This window comes from Carassius carassius, chromosome 21, assembly GCF_963082965.1.
Source record: "Carassius carassius chromosome 21, fCarCar2.1, whole genome shotgun sequence".
NCBI lineage: Eukaryota > Metazoa > Chordata > Actinopteri > Cypriniformes > Cyprinidae > Carassius > Carassius carassius.
Window position 1 is genome coordinate 24,973,715 of NC_081775.1, and position 18,284 is coordinate 24,991,998.

The following is an 18,284-nucleotide window of genomic DNA, read 5'->3' on the forward strand; positions in this document are numbered from 1 at the left end:
CTGAAGCACATATTCGCAATATAAAATCATGTAAATAAAGGGTCACTTTTCATTAACATTATAGTTGATATAACTTATTTAAGATTAATTATGTTAGTTATTGACTAAATATGTTAAATCAGACTTTATATTTAATTATTTTAACAATGCAGTAGTTTGAAAAGAATAGTTTGAGGTTTATGGGGAGGGACCAGAGCATGTCAGCTTTTTTCAGCATTACTGATTATTGTCTAGATACTGTGCATTAAGATAAATTTATGAGCACACTGACAAATAAGAGACTGTGCTCGTGCATCCAAACACATTATTCTTCGTTCTTCCGTCCCTCCTCCATTTGTGACTGACAAACACATCAGATCAGGCTGATGAATAGGCCTTTTCAACATGTCAACATAAATTATTCAGCTTTGACAAACAAGTCTGACATTTAAACTCTGCTGGTTGTTGAGGGTGGAACATTTATAGACCGAAGAGAACAATTTAAGGTGAAAATGCTATCATATGCATCTTAAATGTCCCCTGAAGACAAAAAAACCCACATCCTCTTGATCACTTTCAAAGTCTTATCATGCACCGCTTTCAATGGTTGTTGTGGACATCTGAGACACAAAATCGAAATGTCTGCACAAGCTATCTGCCACATTTCTGCTCTTGGCCAGAGCACAGAATGATGGTGAATGATGGAGACAGCAGAGCGCCAAGGGCCATTCCATTCAACACGTCACAACCACAGGTCCACGCTAGAGAACACCACCTGGATGAACGACCCCGACTCCTGCTGGAGGATCACACAGGCTACAAGCAATGCAGACTCAATGTTTGTGTATGTGTGTGTGTGTGTGTTTATCATAAATCTCTCGAAGCTTATCTATGTGATTTCATTAATTATTGTGACTGCATCTGGGTCACCAAATGTCCAACAAATAGTAAAAGTAAAACCTACAGACATTAGGAAAATGACTGACTTGATGAAAATGTAAAAAAATGTATTTAAAAAAAGTTTAAAATGCACTGAGATTTCTTTAAGGGTTAAGTTTAACTTGTATATGTATCTGTGCAGCTACTATACTGTCTGTTTTGTGAATGTATGTGCGAGTAACTCTGTCTTATGAATATAATCTAAATATAGGCCTGTCTGTCATCTGGCCTTTGTTCTACAATGTTCTCCTCTCAGAGCAGCTCCTGCCCACCCTGTTTCTCTCATTATCTTACAATGTGTCTCCCTTCCAGTGACATCCTGAGCACAGGGTCCAAATTAACACCTATTGAGAAGAAAAAGGCTTTGAATATAACCTCATAAGGAACTGTTATGAATACATATGTGACTGTAAAACAGAGCTGTCCCTCAGTGATTTAACAAACCATGTAGTAAAGAAAAAAACAGAAAAAGACCAGGCTCTTGTCTTCATGACAACAATATAAACTTTTTTTACTTAACTTTTTTTTTCTTTACTTTAATTATTTATTTTTTAAATTACATTTATATCAGAATTTATGTCAACCTATAGACTTTCAAACATTAAAATGTCATGAATATTTGTGTACAAAATGACATATAAACATATTTTCCTATTATATTTTGCCTGGAAACGCTTCCAACACGCGCGCGTGTCGCGTGAAAAATAGGCGTCGGTTCTATTTCTAGCATGCACACGTTTTCCGCGTGGCTCGAGCCGCGCCTGAGACGCGCGTCTCACGCAGGCAGTCTACAAGCTCTAACCTGTTAACATGGGAGCCGAATTCATGGACACGCCATGCAGCTAAGATGCTTGCGCCACACATCCAGTGTCGCCGGCCTAAGTCGCATTTATTTAGAACCAAGAACCAAGAGAAAACATTACTGTCTACAGCCGCGAGAGGGTGCTCTACGCTGCTCAGTGGTAGACTACAGGAGCACTGAGCTGCATAGAGCGCCCTCTCGTGGCTGTAGATGGTAATATTTTCTCTTTGTTCATTTCTCTTATTTCATTTCTCTTGGTTCATGTCAAATTAATTTTGATAAATAAGTCGCACCTGACTATAAGTCGCAGGACCAGCCAAACTATGAAAAAAAGTGTGACCTATAGTCCGGAAAATACGGTACTGAAATGTATTTGGAATACATTTATTTTATGCTAAGTATGCAACAAATACATTTGTATATTGATGTGAAATACCCTACAATCTGTATACGTATTGGAATACTTAAAGTCTGCTAAATTTGAACAACCAGTTTTTTACTTAATGCACTTGTGTGGAAGTAGTGCTGAGCTCCAACTAAAGATATACTGAAGTATATTTGATTGTGCTGTGTATTGCAAGTATAGTTCTAACTTGCACTTAAAAAAATATTTCATACTTTTATCTGGTATGGCTGGGAAAAAATGTATAGTAGTGAATTGGAAGTCAACTTATTCTCCATCTAGAAAACATTGGATCAATGAACTCATTTCATATTGCACCACTGAGAACATCTTTACAATGTTAGGAAATGACCAAAATCTTTTGGAAAAAAAATGGGGATCTTTTTTTAGAACATTTACCTTCTCTTATTGCAAAATAATTGCAAGGATGTACATTATTTTTTAGATTATTGGATTTTATTTTATGTGAATAATTAAGACAGGTAAATAGATTATTTGTTGTTATTTGAGTTGCTTTTTCTTTCTCTCTTTTCCTCTTTCCCTTGTAAGTTTTGCCTTTGTTAAAGAAAAAAATATATTTGTAATGTTTGTTTCACATTATTTCTAAAAATAAAACATTGAGTGATATGACAGTAAACATGTTAATAGATTTAGATAGCCATTCATCCAGGTTGGTTTGTGCAAGTGGTTTGTAGAATAGAATAGAATAGAATAGAATAGAATAGAATAGAACAATTAAATAAAACAAAATAAAACCTGTGATAGGCTTGCTATTCATCCAAGGTGGTTTGTGCAAGTGGTTTGTAGAATAGAATAAAATAATCTTACCAAAACTGAAGATCAAATCGATTATCTACAGACGATAATTATTCTTTATGAATTATTTGTTACAATAATCTTTTTTTATTATTATTATTACTCTTTTATATAAAAAACATATAGTGGCATTAAATTACTACAATATTATGTTTTTTCTATTATAACCAGTGATCAAGCATACACTCTGCGTTCTGATACACCTGCGTGAAAAGGCCTGGGTAAAGTGTGTTCAAAGCTGCCCATGTTTCACAGAATGCGGGTCAAGGTTCAGTTTGAGTGAGAGTTTTAATTTGATCTTGAAAGGAGGCAATGGGGACGGGTGGCTCGAGGATCCGCTCCAGCCACTTTTCAAGAGTTTTGATTTTAGCGCAATCAGCGGCGAGGTTGCCATGGCAATGGCTATGACCTGTGCATCTTTAAATACAGTGAAGTCAGACAGGAGATGAAAACATTGTGTCACTCCTGACTGCACCGGTTCTATTGTCTACCGTCATGCACTGGTTTATCCTGACAGTGCTTAATCATGCAACCCAGGCGAGCATCAACAAACCATTAAGCATCTGTAAAGACATTGGCGATAATAGCCCCGCGCAAGACATATTGCGAAGTGCAATTGTCTCTGCATGTGTGCGAAAATGACACATGATGCTGTGCGCTTGTGACAGCAATTTTTTTTTTCCCCAGGCTTTGTCTTTTTCCTGTCTGCTACTTAACAACTGAACAGAGACTCCCACACAGTCACACAGCACATTAACACACACAACAGAGTCATGCAACATGGTTTTAGTACACTTGCATGTCTGTCTGAACAATTTGGACCAAATACAAAATAGAAAAATGGGCTATGCTCACAGATTCGATATTATGTGCTTGGACAGATGTTAACAGATGGAAAACGGCCTGTTTTGTAAACCACTGGAAAATGTGTCCTTCCAGTGTCTGGAGATAAAAAAGAAACAGAACCTTTTCCTGTATAAAGGAAAGAAATGAAACCGTTATTTGCTGACAAGGAAAGCATAGGCTCTTTTACGTATGTGCTGAAGGAGGACAAAAGCTTATGTTTTACAAGAGCTGTGACTCATATGTAACCTTACTGTAGTCACGTTGCAATACTATCTTGATGGGCGATGGGTGAACACGCTGAACATAATCTAAACAAGAAAACACCTAGCTTCTCTGTATCATGCATAAGGTTTCCCATAAAAAAGGCACATTTTGACATATTACGGCTATTATTTAGACTCATTCTTGTTATTACTACTCTATTACTTATAATTAGGAAAAACAATAGTGATCAAATGTATGAAATAACACAAATGCAACTGTAGAAATTATGCTGTTTTAACTATGTTATAATTAAGTTTCTCCAAAGTCACCACCAGCAACAAGTCTGGACATTCAAACCACACTACCACTATCCAGTAGTGATGGGCATTTCGGCTCTTTTTCCTGAGCCGGCTCGTTTGACTCAGCTCACTGAAAAGAGCCGGCTCTTTTGGCTCACAAACGGCTCTTTAAAAAAAAAAATGTTTTGACTATGATAGGTGTGAAAACAATTCTAATTAAATTATTAAATGAAATCATACTCACAATTTCTTTAAAAATGCATTGATTTGTTTTGAAAAAAGAATACTATTAAACATTTGCATTTAAATTACAACTTTTGAATGTATAGAAACAAAAACATATTACATATTACAAATACAATCTGAATCTGAACAACATAATAGAACCCATATTAAAGAAAAATAAATAACTGAAAGGATTAAACTGGTCCCTCTTTTTTGGCATGTTATATAGTCAGAATGAACTATCCCCCTAGTTATGTTTTGTATAACTAGCATGAACACACACACACACAATGCTGATCATATTTTATTTTATGAGAGATTTGCATTCAGAAATGCAAGCTGCCTTACTTTCGAGGGGCTGATTATCATTAAAATGATTCCAAATGCTGCTGTGCTTCCGACTCATTTTCCTGCTTTTGTTTTGTTTGCAAAAGCTGTTGTGTTTTTCCTCTCCTCTCCTCCGAGTTTGACAATGTGTGTGTGGTGTGTGTGTGATGGCTCGGCCCCTCCCTCATGCCGTATAATTGGTTGACACCTCGTGTATGATTGACAGGAACAGAATGTGAGGCTGATCAGACAGTCGAAATATATTTTTTTGTTTTTGTTTTTTGAATTAGTCAATTATTTTAAATATAATAAAATGCATCCATTATTTCATTATTACATAATGATTTAATATCTATAGGCTATATTTTTTTTAAATAGAGTCGGCTCTTCAGATATGCGAGCCAGCTCCCGTCGTTCACCTACAAGAGCCGGCTCTTAGAGTCGTCTCATTCGCGAATGACCCATCACTACTATCCAGTACAAAATAATAATATTATTAAATATGTAAAAGATATATCTGAGCTCCTTTACCACCTTTTTGACTACATTCCAGCTCTGCATACTAGTCCAGACATTCTCTCAATAAACTACATGAGATGCATCCTGGGATGCCTTTAAACATTAGTGATGGATCTCCATTTTATGCAAGGCATTTATCCATATAAATAAATAAATAGAATACACATAAATACAATTTTTTTTTTATTATAAATAATGTATGAATTAGTAAATGAAAGAATGAATCAATCAATCAAAATTCAGTTTAGTAAAAAAATCTTCACATAGGTGCAATTTATATCTGTCTACAAAACTGTACACTACAAGCATTTAAGCATAAGCTTTGAGATAAATTCTGTTAAAGGGATAGTTCAGCTAAAAATGAAAACTTGTCATGGTACTATCGTGAACGGCGGAAGAGAAGAAATTGTTGAATAAAGTTGTTATCTTTGTTTTCTTTGCACACAAGAAGTATTCTTGTACCTTCATAAAATTGTGGTTGAACTACTGACGTCACATGGACTATTTTAACGATCTCCTTACTACCTTTCAGGCCTTGATCGTGTCAATTCTGTAGCTGCCTATGCAGGGTCAGAAAGCTTTTGGATTTCATCAAAAATACCCTAATTTGTGTTGCAAAGATAAAAGAGGGTCTTTACAGGTTTGGAACAAAATGTTATTAATGACAGAATTTTTAATTTTTTTGGTTTAACCATTCCTTTAAGATTATTTAAACATTGATAATCATCAATATACATGCATTTACATGAATACATTTATGTTACATTCATTTATGTGACCTAAATTTAGTCACTTCTATTGAAAGCAAAATACCTTCATAAAAACTGCATTAATAAGTCACTCTAATATAAAATTGCACAGCCAGAAAAAGATTATCAGCAGCAGTCTCTCCTACAAGTTGCATTTTCAGTCAAGCCCAGGTCACAATTTATAGCCATCCCCCATGGATCATTCATTTTCTTCTCTCCCTCAAAGTCTTAATTATACAGCAGGGCTAGATGGATGAGAACCACTGCACTTGTGAACAGCTTCAGGTAACATCGCTGCATTGGTAGAAAATCCCTTACAGTAAAATTCTAGCAATATTGTGTAAAAGAAAAACAAAACTTAGCTAATTGTGATTTGTTTCGCACTTCTCGTAACTGTACCATTAACATAATTATGAATTTACTGTCTTGACTAAAAAACATGCACCGATATCTAGAGACAGAATGTAGAGTGCTTTTCCTTCAGGCTAACAGATTACTTTGCTATTCATAGTTCAAATTAGCTAGGTATATGTTTACCTAGCCTAAATAAGGACATATCATATACAAAGTACAGGACGCCTAATATATTTCATCTTAACTCCTCCATCCTATCTAATAAAATGCCTTTTAGACACATTCTCATAACTGCTTAAACATTTTTTACATCAGAATTAGCACTAGTGTGCATATAGGTAAAACATAAATAAATAACAAACCAGTAGCTGATACAGTATGTGCTCAGCTGAGCAGGATCTAGTATATCTGGAGGCTGTGAGAGTTTTTGAATGTGTCTCAGGGGTGTTAGGGTCATTATAGGCCCTCATACTGTGTTTAAAGCCAAATGAGAGGTAATCATTTCAGTAGTGTAATGTCCTAGCACTGCGGGACAGAGCTCTCTCTTTCTCTTTCCACCCTCTCTATAACCATTCACACTCATGCAAGTGCTGCAGCGGTGATGAAATCTGGTCTGCTGCTATATATTTTTATTTTATTTTTGTTGCTCTCTAAAAAGGGCGTCTTTAATATTACTTCTTGCTTCTAAATAGTAAAAAGATCTACAAAACCGAAAGAAAAATTTTAAATCGGACATTATGTCAAAATGGTTGCTGACCCCTTATTCAGCAAAATTATAAATCAAAAGCAAGCATTTTTGCATAGTATCATTTCAGATGACTTGCTGAACAGATCAAAGTAAAACTATGTGATCGGTGACTTGTAATTTTTGCAAAACATAAAAGTGTGCTGTCAACTGATATTCAAACATGTTTTTGATGAAAGCGGTCGAGTTAACACAATTTTATGCCTAAAACAATTATTTTATGTCTCACTTATTTTTTCAATCATTCATTTATTTTTTCATTCATTTACTTGTTATACTTTAAAGGTGCCATGTTAAATCTAAAATGTTCAAACATAACCTAACATCCAATATTTTACTATACTAAAGTATATACAAGAATTTGTTTTATTTTTGCACCAGGGAGCAGTTCTGATTTACCCCATATAAAGTGATTAATTCTTTAAATAATTATGTTAATGAACATCTCAACCATGTCAAATAGGCTCAGAATGCAAAGACATGCAAATATTTTTTTCTTTCCACTGTGTAAACAGAGAATGACACCACAAATAATGTATGGATTATTATGAGATGAAAAATAACCAATGCAAAAGTACAGAAGTCTTTTATTTTTTTCTTACATTCAGTAGTCCTTTTAATCAAGTGAGTGTATTGAAAATCTTGCTTGACGCAACACTCCTATAATTTCCCAGTGTTATGACATGTGCTATATAAGGCAGCGATAACAAGTAAGCTCATAGTGTATAAAATAGTTCTTTTCTGCCCACTTTTCTCCTGGTTTAACAATTGTCAGTCCAACATCAGCATGCCCTAATGATGAAAAAGTGGACGTGGATGAAGACTAGCCCTCGAAACCACAAAGCCAACTGGAGTATACTGTATACAAGCATCACCAATGGAACACAATGGGAAATCCCATGTTTCCCTCCATCTTTGCAACCTGAAGTTCATGGAATCTAATCACCATGGAAACACATGATCACCTTTGAAACTGGTGTTCAAGTGATATAGGTTTCAATAACTCATGACAATATCTGGAAACAGATTTGCAGATTAATTTTATATTGCTAACAAAAATGTGCATTATCAGTTGACTGCTGGTAGATTATTGACCCAACACAAGGGTGTCTATATGCCAGTTCAGATTCATTTTAAAATGTAGTTAAATACATGCCTGGATGATATTTCAAACATAGGAGGCCTATTCTGAAAATGTCATCACTTCTATTCAAACACTAGATATCAATAATTGCACAGAAGTAAACCGTTTCCCTAAAATTCCCAAACTTTGCTTAGTCATAGTTATCTTCAAGGAATTTTCTCAAAATGAATAACCTCAGACTCATCTTTTATTCACTCTCATGTTGTTCCAAAACCCATAGAAGTTTATTTCTTCCAAGAAGGACATAAAAAGAAATTCTAGCAATGTACTGCTCTCTCTTTACATGCAATTACAATGAATGGAGCTTTCAAGCTCTAAAACAACAACTTGTTTGTAAATCAGACACTGCTACTTCTCTCATGAATGCACTTTTAAGTAAAGAACATCCTACATTTCGGACTGTCCATCTTACCAAACTATCATCTGACTTCAGGAGACTTGGAACATAGCTTACAAGTCACGTGGACTACTTTTATGATCATTTTATGGTGCTTTTTGAAGCCTGAAAGCTTTAGACCCCTTCATTGTAATGGCAGTGAACCGGAATATTATTAAAAATGTATTATTCATACAGGCTTGAATGACATGAGGGTGGGTAAACGATGGAATTTTCATTTCTAGTTGAAGTATTCCTGTAAGTAGTCTGACCAATAAAAGTTTAGCAAAAAAGACATTTCTACTAAATGTGTGAAGAGATTATTAAATTGCATGCTGTGCCACTTACTCCCATTCTTTGCGCCGGGCCTGTGGGGTGCTCTGGATCTTGTGTGCCTGGTGTGCTTTAATGATGTCCCGTTGTTCAATGAGTCCCCCCCTGCGCCGTTTAATTATATTCGGGCTGACGGGCATGTCGGGGTCCAGACCCAACGCTGCCACACCCTCGCACAACCCTCCGAGATCCAGGGAGGATGGCGCCAGACCCATGGGACGGGCATGGGGGACGTAGAGCGTGTCGAAACTGGATGCATGTGACAGGAAGCTGTCAGCCAGGCTCTGGGGCTCCAGGAGCGAACAGGAGTGGGATCCGTCCTCCAGGGTTCCCCGGTGCTTGAGCCAGCTCTCTGGGTCCTGAGGCTGGAGGAGGAAACATCGTGAAGGAGGGCTCCCACCACACATGCCCTGACTGAAAGACGGGACTGCCAGGGCATTGCGGTCAGAGAGGGTCTGAGCGCTGACCGAACAAGTGCCCAATTCCAACATTCTGTGGCCAGACTCTCAGCATTGTTCTGTTTGAGGAGAGAGAGAAAAAGAGAGGAGACAATTATATTTAATTAATTTTGGAAATCAATGTTTGTTTTATTGTTTCAATTTTAAGTTCAAACAGTGGTTAAGTTCTAAACCAGGGGGCAATGGGCTTAGCACACTTCATTAAGCAGGGTTATTATAGTTTATTAAAACAAAAAACATAAAAATGTGCATTACCTGAAATAAACTAGTTGTCAAGGCAACATATCTCATTTTAATTTAGATTAATCTGATCTAATTAAATAACTTAATGAATTAATTGAAAAATTAATTGAAAATTAATGGAAAAAAACATATAGACAAATAAAAAAACAACGTAACAAAATAATAATAAAAAACATAAAACTCATTTTTTTTATTAAAAAAAATGTAAAAACACGTTATTAAAAAAAAAATATATATATATATATATATATAAAACTAATAGTATCTCAACAATACTAAAATAACACAAGGACCTCAAGATGACTTTATACAAGATGATTTTAAATATGGCAAAGCAGGCTTTAAAATAAGTATAAACTGCTAAAAATCAAGATGTCAACTGACATCAAATTTCTTATTTTTTTAATTTATCCTTTCAATAACATCATCATAATTTTGAAGAAATGGCTACTTATGAGTAAAACAATATTTAAAGAAATTAACTAAACCCATAATAATGTATGACTGGAAGAGTCATATAAATTATGTAAATCCATTAATATGACCCTGCAGAACATTTAGTTCTTGAAATTTCAAGTTGTGGAATGTACAGAATGTAATTATGATTACTTAATTTAATAATAATCAACATGATTGTTAATCAACATGAAATCAAGATTTAAAAAACACATTTACTATTGACTGTAATATTAATAACAAACACAGAGCTGATATAATGCCATGAACATCAAGGAAAAGAGTTTTAGCATGCCTAGTCTATTCACTGTCAAATGTGACACTAATGAAATGACACATTCTCTCAAGTATCATTCATGAGGAGTCTTCATTGTTGTAGAAAGAATGCTGGCATTACAAGGCTTGTTTAATGCGTTGCCTCTATAACAATTTTGGAACAGTGACAGCCTTTAAAAAAATCATGACAATGTTTTAGTACAGTCACATCAACCTAATGAGGGAATCAGTTATGCTGTGTATAAACAAATTAAATACTAATAAAATCCCAGCTGAGCTCACAAATCATGCAAAAGAATGTTATTAAACAACTCATTCAAGAATGTCTATGTCCTCTCCATATTAGCTTCTCATATTATTCTGACGAACCATATCTAGACTTCATTTAACAATGCAACAGTGCCAGAATTCTCAGAGAAGCCTTCCTACAGTAAAAGCCAAGCAATATAGTCAGCAATTTAATATCTAAAGAACCATTCTTACTGTGTGAGAAATAAGCATGAACTTACAAAATAATATGTATTTAACAGCAATGTGATTAAATAGCTGGCTTTTCTATATGCCATGGAAAATATTGATATATATTTAATAAATATTTATTTATATTATTATGTCCACTATAAAAGTAACAATAGATGCAGAAACCTTAAAAGAAAATGTGCTACACAAATGCATATTTCAATAATTTTCACAGTACTTTAAGGCAGTGGCTTAAAATCCATAGTAAAAAAGCTAGTTATTTAAAAAATAAATAAATAAAGAACAATAAACAGTGCTTGATTTGTGCATATTTCTCTCCAGATTCAGATTAAACAAATATTTTCCTGGAGAAAGCAATATTACATAATGAATTCAACACCGGAAGCAACCATTTGATGTTAAAATTGCCATGATGAATTAGTTTCTTACAACCCAAAGCTTTTCACTTCACAAGATGTTAATTGATGGGCTAGAGTCAGTCGTATGGTTTATTTAAGAATCATTGTGATGTTTTTATCAGCTGTTTGGACTCTCTTTCTGACGGCACCCATTCACTGCAGAGAATCCATTAGTGAGCAAGTGCTGTAATGCTAAATTTCCCCAAATCTGTTCCGATGAAGAAACAAACTCATATACATCTTGGATGGCCTGATGGCGAGTAAATTTTAAGCACATTTTTATTTTTGGGTGAACTATTCCTTTAACTTTGACAGTCCTCCTGAAAAATATGATTTTTAAAATAATTTGTTTTTTTTTGATTTCCAAAATAAATTTTCCATGGACACCTGATCATCTAGGCAGACACATATAGTCCAGAGAAAGTCTGCTCTCGGCGTGATTCTTACAGCACACTGGTGGATTCTCTGGTAACTAATCTCATTCATCACTAGCTGGCTCTCAAAAAACCAGGTCATTACCATATGTGAAAACAACCACATGATCACAGAATACTAGTCAGCTCACCATAGTGACTCTGACTCTGCTGATCTGATACACATGTGCTTTGATCTCTTGCAGCTTCAAGCTGAAATACTGTTGGAATAGTATTGGTTATTTATAGTCTAAAATAAAAGACATTTTCAGTGAATATCTGTTCCTTTTCAGTGCACCTTGTTTGCAGTGTCCAACTCTAATTATTCACCCTCTTTAACACACCATGAAGCCAGAGCTGACAGGGCATAAATTAGTAAGACTGGCCAAATAAAACAATGTGACTGAAAAATACAAACTGATCCATCGCTGCGAGCTCTGTGATTCATCACGCAAATCTACGCAGAAGCGGTGTGGCATCTTATTAAACCCCAGCTGAAAATGGGGCAGCTGTTGACAGTTGCAGCAGGATGCAGGGGTGTTTGTGTTTAGACTATATTTACCACAGTGGCCCACATCCAACATCATCTCAAACACTAATACGGGTGAAATATAGTATGATGCTAGCCTTCGGTGAACGGGAAATAGACCAAATCCTGTTTAAAAGTGGATATTATTATCTCAGTGACGTGGCTGTGTATGTAAATGTGTGTTTAATTGTCAGAAGTTGTGCTTTCATTTGCTTTAAGTGGAGTTTAACTAAGTGGAGTTTTCAAATACATTTAATTTTAATATTTTTACAAATGTAATTTATTCCTGTGATGGCAATGCCGAATTTTCAGCAGCCATTACTCCGTTCTTCAGTGTCATATGAGAAATCATTCTATTATGTCGATTTGGTGCTCAAGAAACATTATCAGTAATGAAAATAGTTGTATTGCTTAATGCTTTTGATGTGGGAAACTATAATAAACTACCAATACAAAAGTGTGGGGTGAAACAAAAACAATCATTTCCATCTCTAACTTTTTTGCCTCAAAAGAAAACTGCAGAAGACTTTAGAAAAAGGCACAATTAGCTCTCTATTTTATCTTATTGCTGTGACACAACTGAGTTACTAAATAATCTAATTTGTGATTTAACAGTTTCTTAAATAATATAATCTAGGTCCAGATAGCGATTTCTCAAATCACTCATCTTTATTTGCCAATGTTTAAACAACAGACAAAATTGTTTTGCGAGAAGATATTTTTGTCACATCTCTATTCTGATGCCAGTGGTCCAAGTCCATCCATTTCATTTCTGCCCAGTTGTGAGTCTCGCTGTAGCCTAACCCATGGTGTGCTAATGACAGGCCACGAATTGACTTGGAAGTACAGGGATTAATTGCAGCTGCATAATAACGAATAAGAGCTTCCAACAGTGAGGGAGAAACATACACCTGCCTGGGCCATGTTTCAGCAGAGGCCAATAATTAGACTCTGAGAAATAAAAAAGAAGACGAAAGAAGAAAATAAAAATGCATTTACAAAAACCAGGACAGATTCTCTGTGGCAGACCGTCAGTTAATAATGGGCGTAATGAGTCCATTTCCTACACTGATCAGAGAAACTAAACACATCTGAACAATGCCGCTGTGAAATTGTTTTTAAACTGATGACTCAGTTCATATAAAAAATAAATTGTGACATCAGTTGCAGTTTCAGACATCCTATGAGAAAGTTGATTTATAAAAAAGTACTGTAGCACTACTAAACCATGGTCGACAGACCAGTGCAAGTCATCACACCTTTTATTCCATTGAATACTTCTTTGTTTATAAGCCAGCTTTTGTTATTTATAAGCCAGACATATAACTTTAGATACTGGCTACAAAAATAGTATTCATTAATTTGTATATATTTTCAAATGTAATTTATTCTTGTGATGGTGAGCTGAATTATCAGCATCATTACTCCAGTCTTCAGTGTTACATAATAATTCAGAAATTCAACATATTATTGTGATTTGATTATTGTTATACCAATGCATTCCTCTATTTACCATGACACTCTGACAGAAGTGAAAGATCCAAACCGTAAATCTCAAGAAATACGAGCACAACAGCAGAGCGTCTCCAGTAATAATCATATATGGCAGTGAATGACGCAGATCCATTATTCCACTCAAATATCTAACAAGCTGCACCTGGACCAGGACGAACACAGCCGTCTGGAGCACCTAAGGAGGTTATTCTTTTTATCAGTACTGTTAATCTTTCCTTTCTACTGTCATCTTTAAAAGTACTCCATTTCAATGAGTCATAGTCCATTAGGAAATCTAACATGCTTTTTCTTTTTTATTATTTTTGTCATATATATATAGGCCGCATCTCTGAAAAAAAAACTGTCAATTATATCAGTGAAAGAGGAATGCAGGGGAACATCAGGAAAGAATTACTCAAGTGAGAGTGAAAGGAGAGACAATAATGAGAAATGTCCTGTTTTTGAATGGCCCGGGTGGGTTGGAAAAAAGATATAATCAAAAGTGACTCGAGTTCTTTCAAGTCAAACGGACAAAAGCGGACATTTTAGAGCCTTGAACGCTTAGAACAGTGGACCGGATGTGTTAGCGAGGCAGAGAGAGTGGAAATATGCCCTCGCACTTTTCAGAGGAATTTGAACTCGAATCCCTCAGAGCTGGTTAATTCAAGGTGAGGGTGAAAGAGCGTGTAACCTTTGCAAACACCTGCTACCCTGACCAAATCCCTTTTAAGCAGCAAAATCTCTTTTTGTCCTCCTCCTCTTTTCCTGCCTTCCTTCATCACCTCCGACACTTAGCAAGCCTGTCTGGGAGTATTAGCAGAGCTCGAGTCAACAGAGACAGCCTGAAATACAGGAGATGAAATTGATTTCCCTTTATTGCTTTACCATGGGAGGTGAAGAGAACATCAGCAGTGGACTATTTCTATCTCATTAATGAGAACTTCTGAACCTCCACAGCTCTTAGAATCACTTCCATCTGACGCAAAAGGACACAAATATGGCTAATAGCAGAAAGAGAAACATATCGTATTGAAATGCACTATGCCAACTGAGACTAACAGAATACAAAAAAAAAATATATAATAAAAAACAACATTAATTTCAAGAAATTATATCTCTAAACTATAACAATATTGTTTTAAAAATTGTTTTAAACTGAAAAGAATTTCACATTGCAACTATAATGATAATGGCACAGAGGAATGATATCATTGGAAACACTTTCAGAATGATTTTTTTCAAGCTGATGACTGATAAAAACATATACATACAATCAGAATTAAGCATTTAAAGCAGCAGAGAAAAAGGTATCACTGGAGTGGATGCTTATATATAGTTATCGTTATAGTTATCATCTTAGTGTGAATGGACCTTAACTCTTAAGGTCCTTGCACACTGAGTCCAAAATTTTCATAATGCATTTTGAAAATTAGATTTTTTTCATATTTGTCATCCTTTCCTATCAAAATGATTGCTACTGATGCGAAAACGCAGAAAATCGAATCTGATCTGTTTTTTTATGATGGACGAAAGTTATGGAGGCAATGTGTAAACGTGATTGACACAACGTGAGGTCGTATTTATTTTTTAACATGCAAAAATTTTGGATTCAGTGTGCAATGCCCTTTACAAAAACTTACCTTGAAATATACCCTGGTACTAGATGATTACCATAGAATTTACCAAGGTTGTGTGCAATTGAAAATGGCTTTTAAATTTCAAATCAGTTACTGAATTTGAACTGAATTTGAATTGAGGCAGCAAACAAAATTGCAATACGCAATTTGAAACTGAATGTAAAGATTCAAAAGTTAGGGAATTCATAACTGTAATTTTCAATAAGTCATCCAAAGATTGTTCAAGAGAAACTTCAGATACTGGCATGGAAAAAAATATTTGCAAATGCAATTCGCAATTTGAAACTTTCATCGCAATTTGAAACAAATTTTTTAAGTGTATATGTAATCCCAAGTTTGTTGAGAGAAACTTTAGAAGTTGGCATGGGGGGAAAAGTTTTTTTAAGTTTTGAATATAACAAATATTATTGGAGTTTGTTTTACAGTAAAATACTATTTACATTTCTCTTACGAGAGCTCTCTCGTACTGCGTCTTAGCTAAGACGCTACGGGAAAAGTCTCTTTTCACGAAATACTGAAGCAAAAAATTATCCTTAATTTTGTATTTTTGTAAAGCGCATTTGCAGCAGTACACAGCCATAGGCGAGACGGCTCGTTCGCTCATTGGCTTGTTCTGCGGCAACTGCACAGCCTATCGAGCGCGGGCTGATGCAACATCAGACCAATAAGGGCGCTTCGCGCCCTTCTTGCCACTTCCCGCCGAAACGGGTGTGGCCCAACCTATAAAAGGAGCTCGAAAAGGCTGACTCACCTGATTTTTCATCTCTTCAGCGAAGCTCACGCATCGCTGGATCACGGAGGAAGCAAGCGCCGTCTGAGAAAGCACATCAGCAGGACGAGCCATTCTGAAGCTGCTGGCATCGCCGCCTTCCATTGCCGTTCCTGCTGCGCTATCCGGCGCCTATATCCTTTCAATCCTGTTATATACAAGCTGTTCTTTATGTGTGTGTGTGTGTGTTCGCCCTGCGACACACACTCGTAAAAGAGCTCGCGTCTTTTTTAAGATGCCTTCCTGCGGCTCGTCAGAACCCCACTCAGCGAGGGAGACCGGTACGTCATCTGTGTCTCCTGCCTGGGTGAAGATCATGCAGCGCTCGCTCGCTGACGGCGGATGCCCCCACTGCGAGCTGTTGCCATGGTGACTCTGAGGACTCGCCTGGCCTTTTTCTCTGAGCCTGCATTCTCCGCTGCGCTGAGGCGCCGTAAAAGCATCGCTTCCAGCGGATTCTGGAACCGTCTTCAGCTCAACCGTGCTCGCCGGTTCGCCCTGCTTCACCGGCCCCCCCTGCATCGCTTCCCGGTGGGCAGCGCCCGCTGTTTGCCGGCGCGTCGTCCGAGGAAGTCGATCTCAGGGCCGCGTCGGGGGAAGAGGACACGCGCTCTCTGCTAGCTTCGGGCAGTGAGGGCTGGGCGAGCTCCGAGGATCTCGCGCCTTCTGCTCAGAAGCCCAGCAGACGAGCTGACATCGAGAAGGAGCCGGGGCGAAGGCTCGTGTTGGCCGCGATGAGTCTCGGCTGCGAGTGGTTTGCACCAGCGCCCCCCCCCTCTCGTTCCCGGCTGGATGGTATTTCCCTTTCGGATGAGCGTACTTCTCAAAGCCCGCCTCATTTCTTCCTGAGCTTCACGAAGAGGTGGCGAAGGCTTGGAACGCTCCATATTCAGCACGAACTCGTTCGTCTGTCTCACTAGCATTCTCCACACTGATGATGCTAAAAACAGGAACTACCACTCACTTCCGCCGGTGGAACAGGCGATAGCGACGCACCTTTGTCCGCCCTCTGCTGGACGGCGGCAAAAGCGGTGTTGCCATCTAAAGCCTCCTGTGTGACGCTGCGTCGGCACTACTAACGATGGCTGCTTCATCGAAGCGCAGGTGTACGAGTTCCGCTGTGGCCGAGCTCTCACCCAAGCGCACCGCTGTTTCAGTTCCAGGAATTGTGACTGTCTCAGCGTTTTCTGCAATGCGCAAGCCTGCACAGTTGCCCGCTTGCCTGCACACAAAAGCCGTTATCACAACAGCTTCAGCAACGCAGCTCGAGACCCCCGTTCTCGCTCTACTGGCCGTCGCCCCGCGCCGCGGGGACCGCGGCAGAGGATTACGGTGAGGCCGGGAGCCCCGAAGCCATCCTGGGAAAGCCATCTACGCATGCTGCATGACGCTGCGTCGGCACTACACACGATGGCTGCTTCATCGAAGCGCCGGTGTACGAGTTCCGCTGCGGCCGGGCTCTCACCTAAGCGCGCCGCTGTTTCAGTTTCCAGAGATTGTGACTGTTTCAGCGTTGTTTGCAATGCGCAAGCCTGTACGGTTGCCCGCTTGCCTGCACACGAAAACCGTTATCACGGCTACCCAGATATTTCCCGAAAAAGGTGTAATTCCTGGTGTCCCGGCCACGGCCGAAGGTGCTATAAATGTAGTGACGATGCCCACTGCTCAGTGCCCATCTCCGCATATAAGCACAGCCCTTCACACAGGGCTCGCGCCTATAAAAGCGACTCAAGTCGATCACGCGCACTACATAGTAGACGTGCCCACTCCTCAGTGCCCACAATCACTATGTCACACGCGTCATGTGGTTTCTGTAAAAACGAAACCCGTGCACGTTCCTCCGGCCACGGCCGATGGTGCTATAAATGTAGTGACGATGCCCACTCCTCAGTGCCCATCTCCACATGTAAGCACAGCCCTGCACACAGGGCCTGCGCCCATAATGTCGACTCAAGTCGGTCGCGCACACTGCATAGTAAACGTGCCCACCCCTCAGTGCCCACAATTACTATGTCACACGCGTCATGTGGTTTCTGTAAAAAACGAAACCCGTGCATGCTCGTCCGGCCAC

At 38.0% G+C, this 18,284-nt stretch overlaps 1 protein-coding gene across 7 annotated transcripts in view; it reads right to left on the reverse strand.

The window, feature by feature from the left end:
• Positions 1–18,284, reverse strand: part of LOC132097958 (probable voltage-dependent R-type calcium channel subunit alpha-1E) — a 146,306-nt gene that overhangs the window by 103,733 nt on the left and 24,289 nt on the right. For all 7 annotated transcript variants that reach the window (XM_059503993.1, XM_059503997.1, XM_059503992.1 and 4 more), the window contains exon 2: positions 9,076–9,577. In XM_059503993.1, coding sequence (XP_059359976.1) covers positions 9,076–9,551 — 476 coding nt within the window. In that variant the 5' untranslated portion in view covers positions 9,552–9,577. The remainder of the gene's footprint in view (positions 1–9,075; positions 9,578–18,284) is intronic.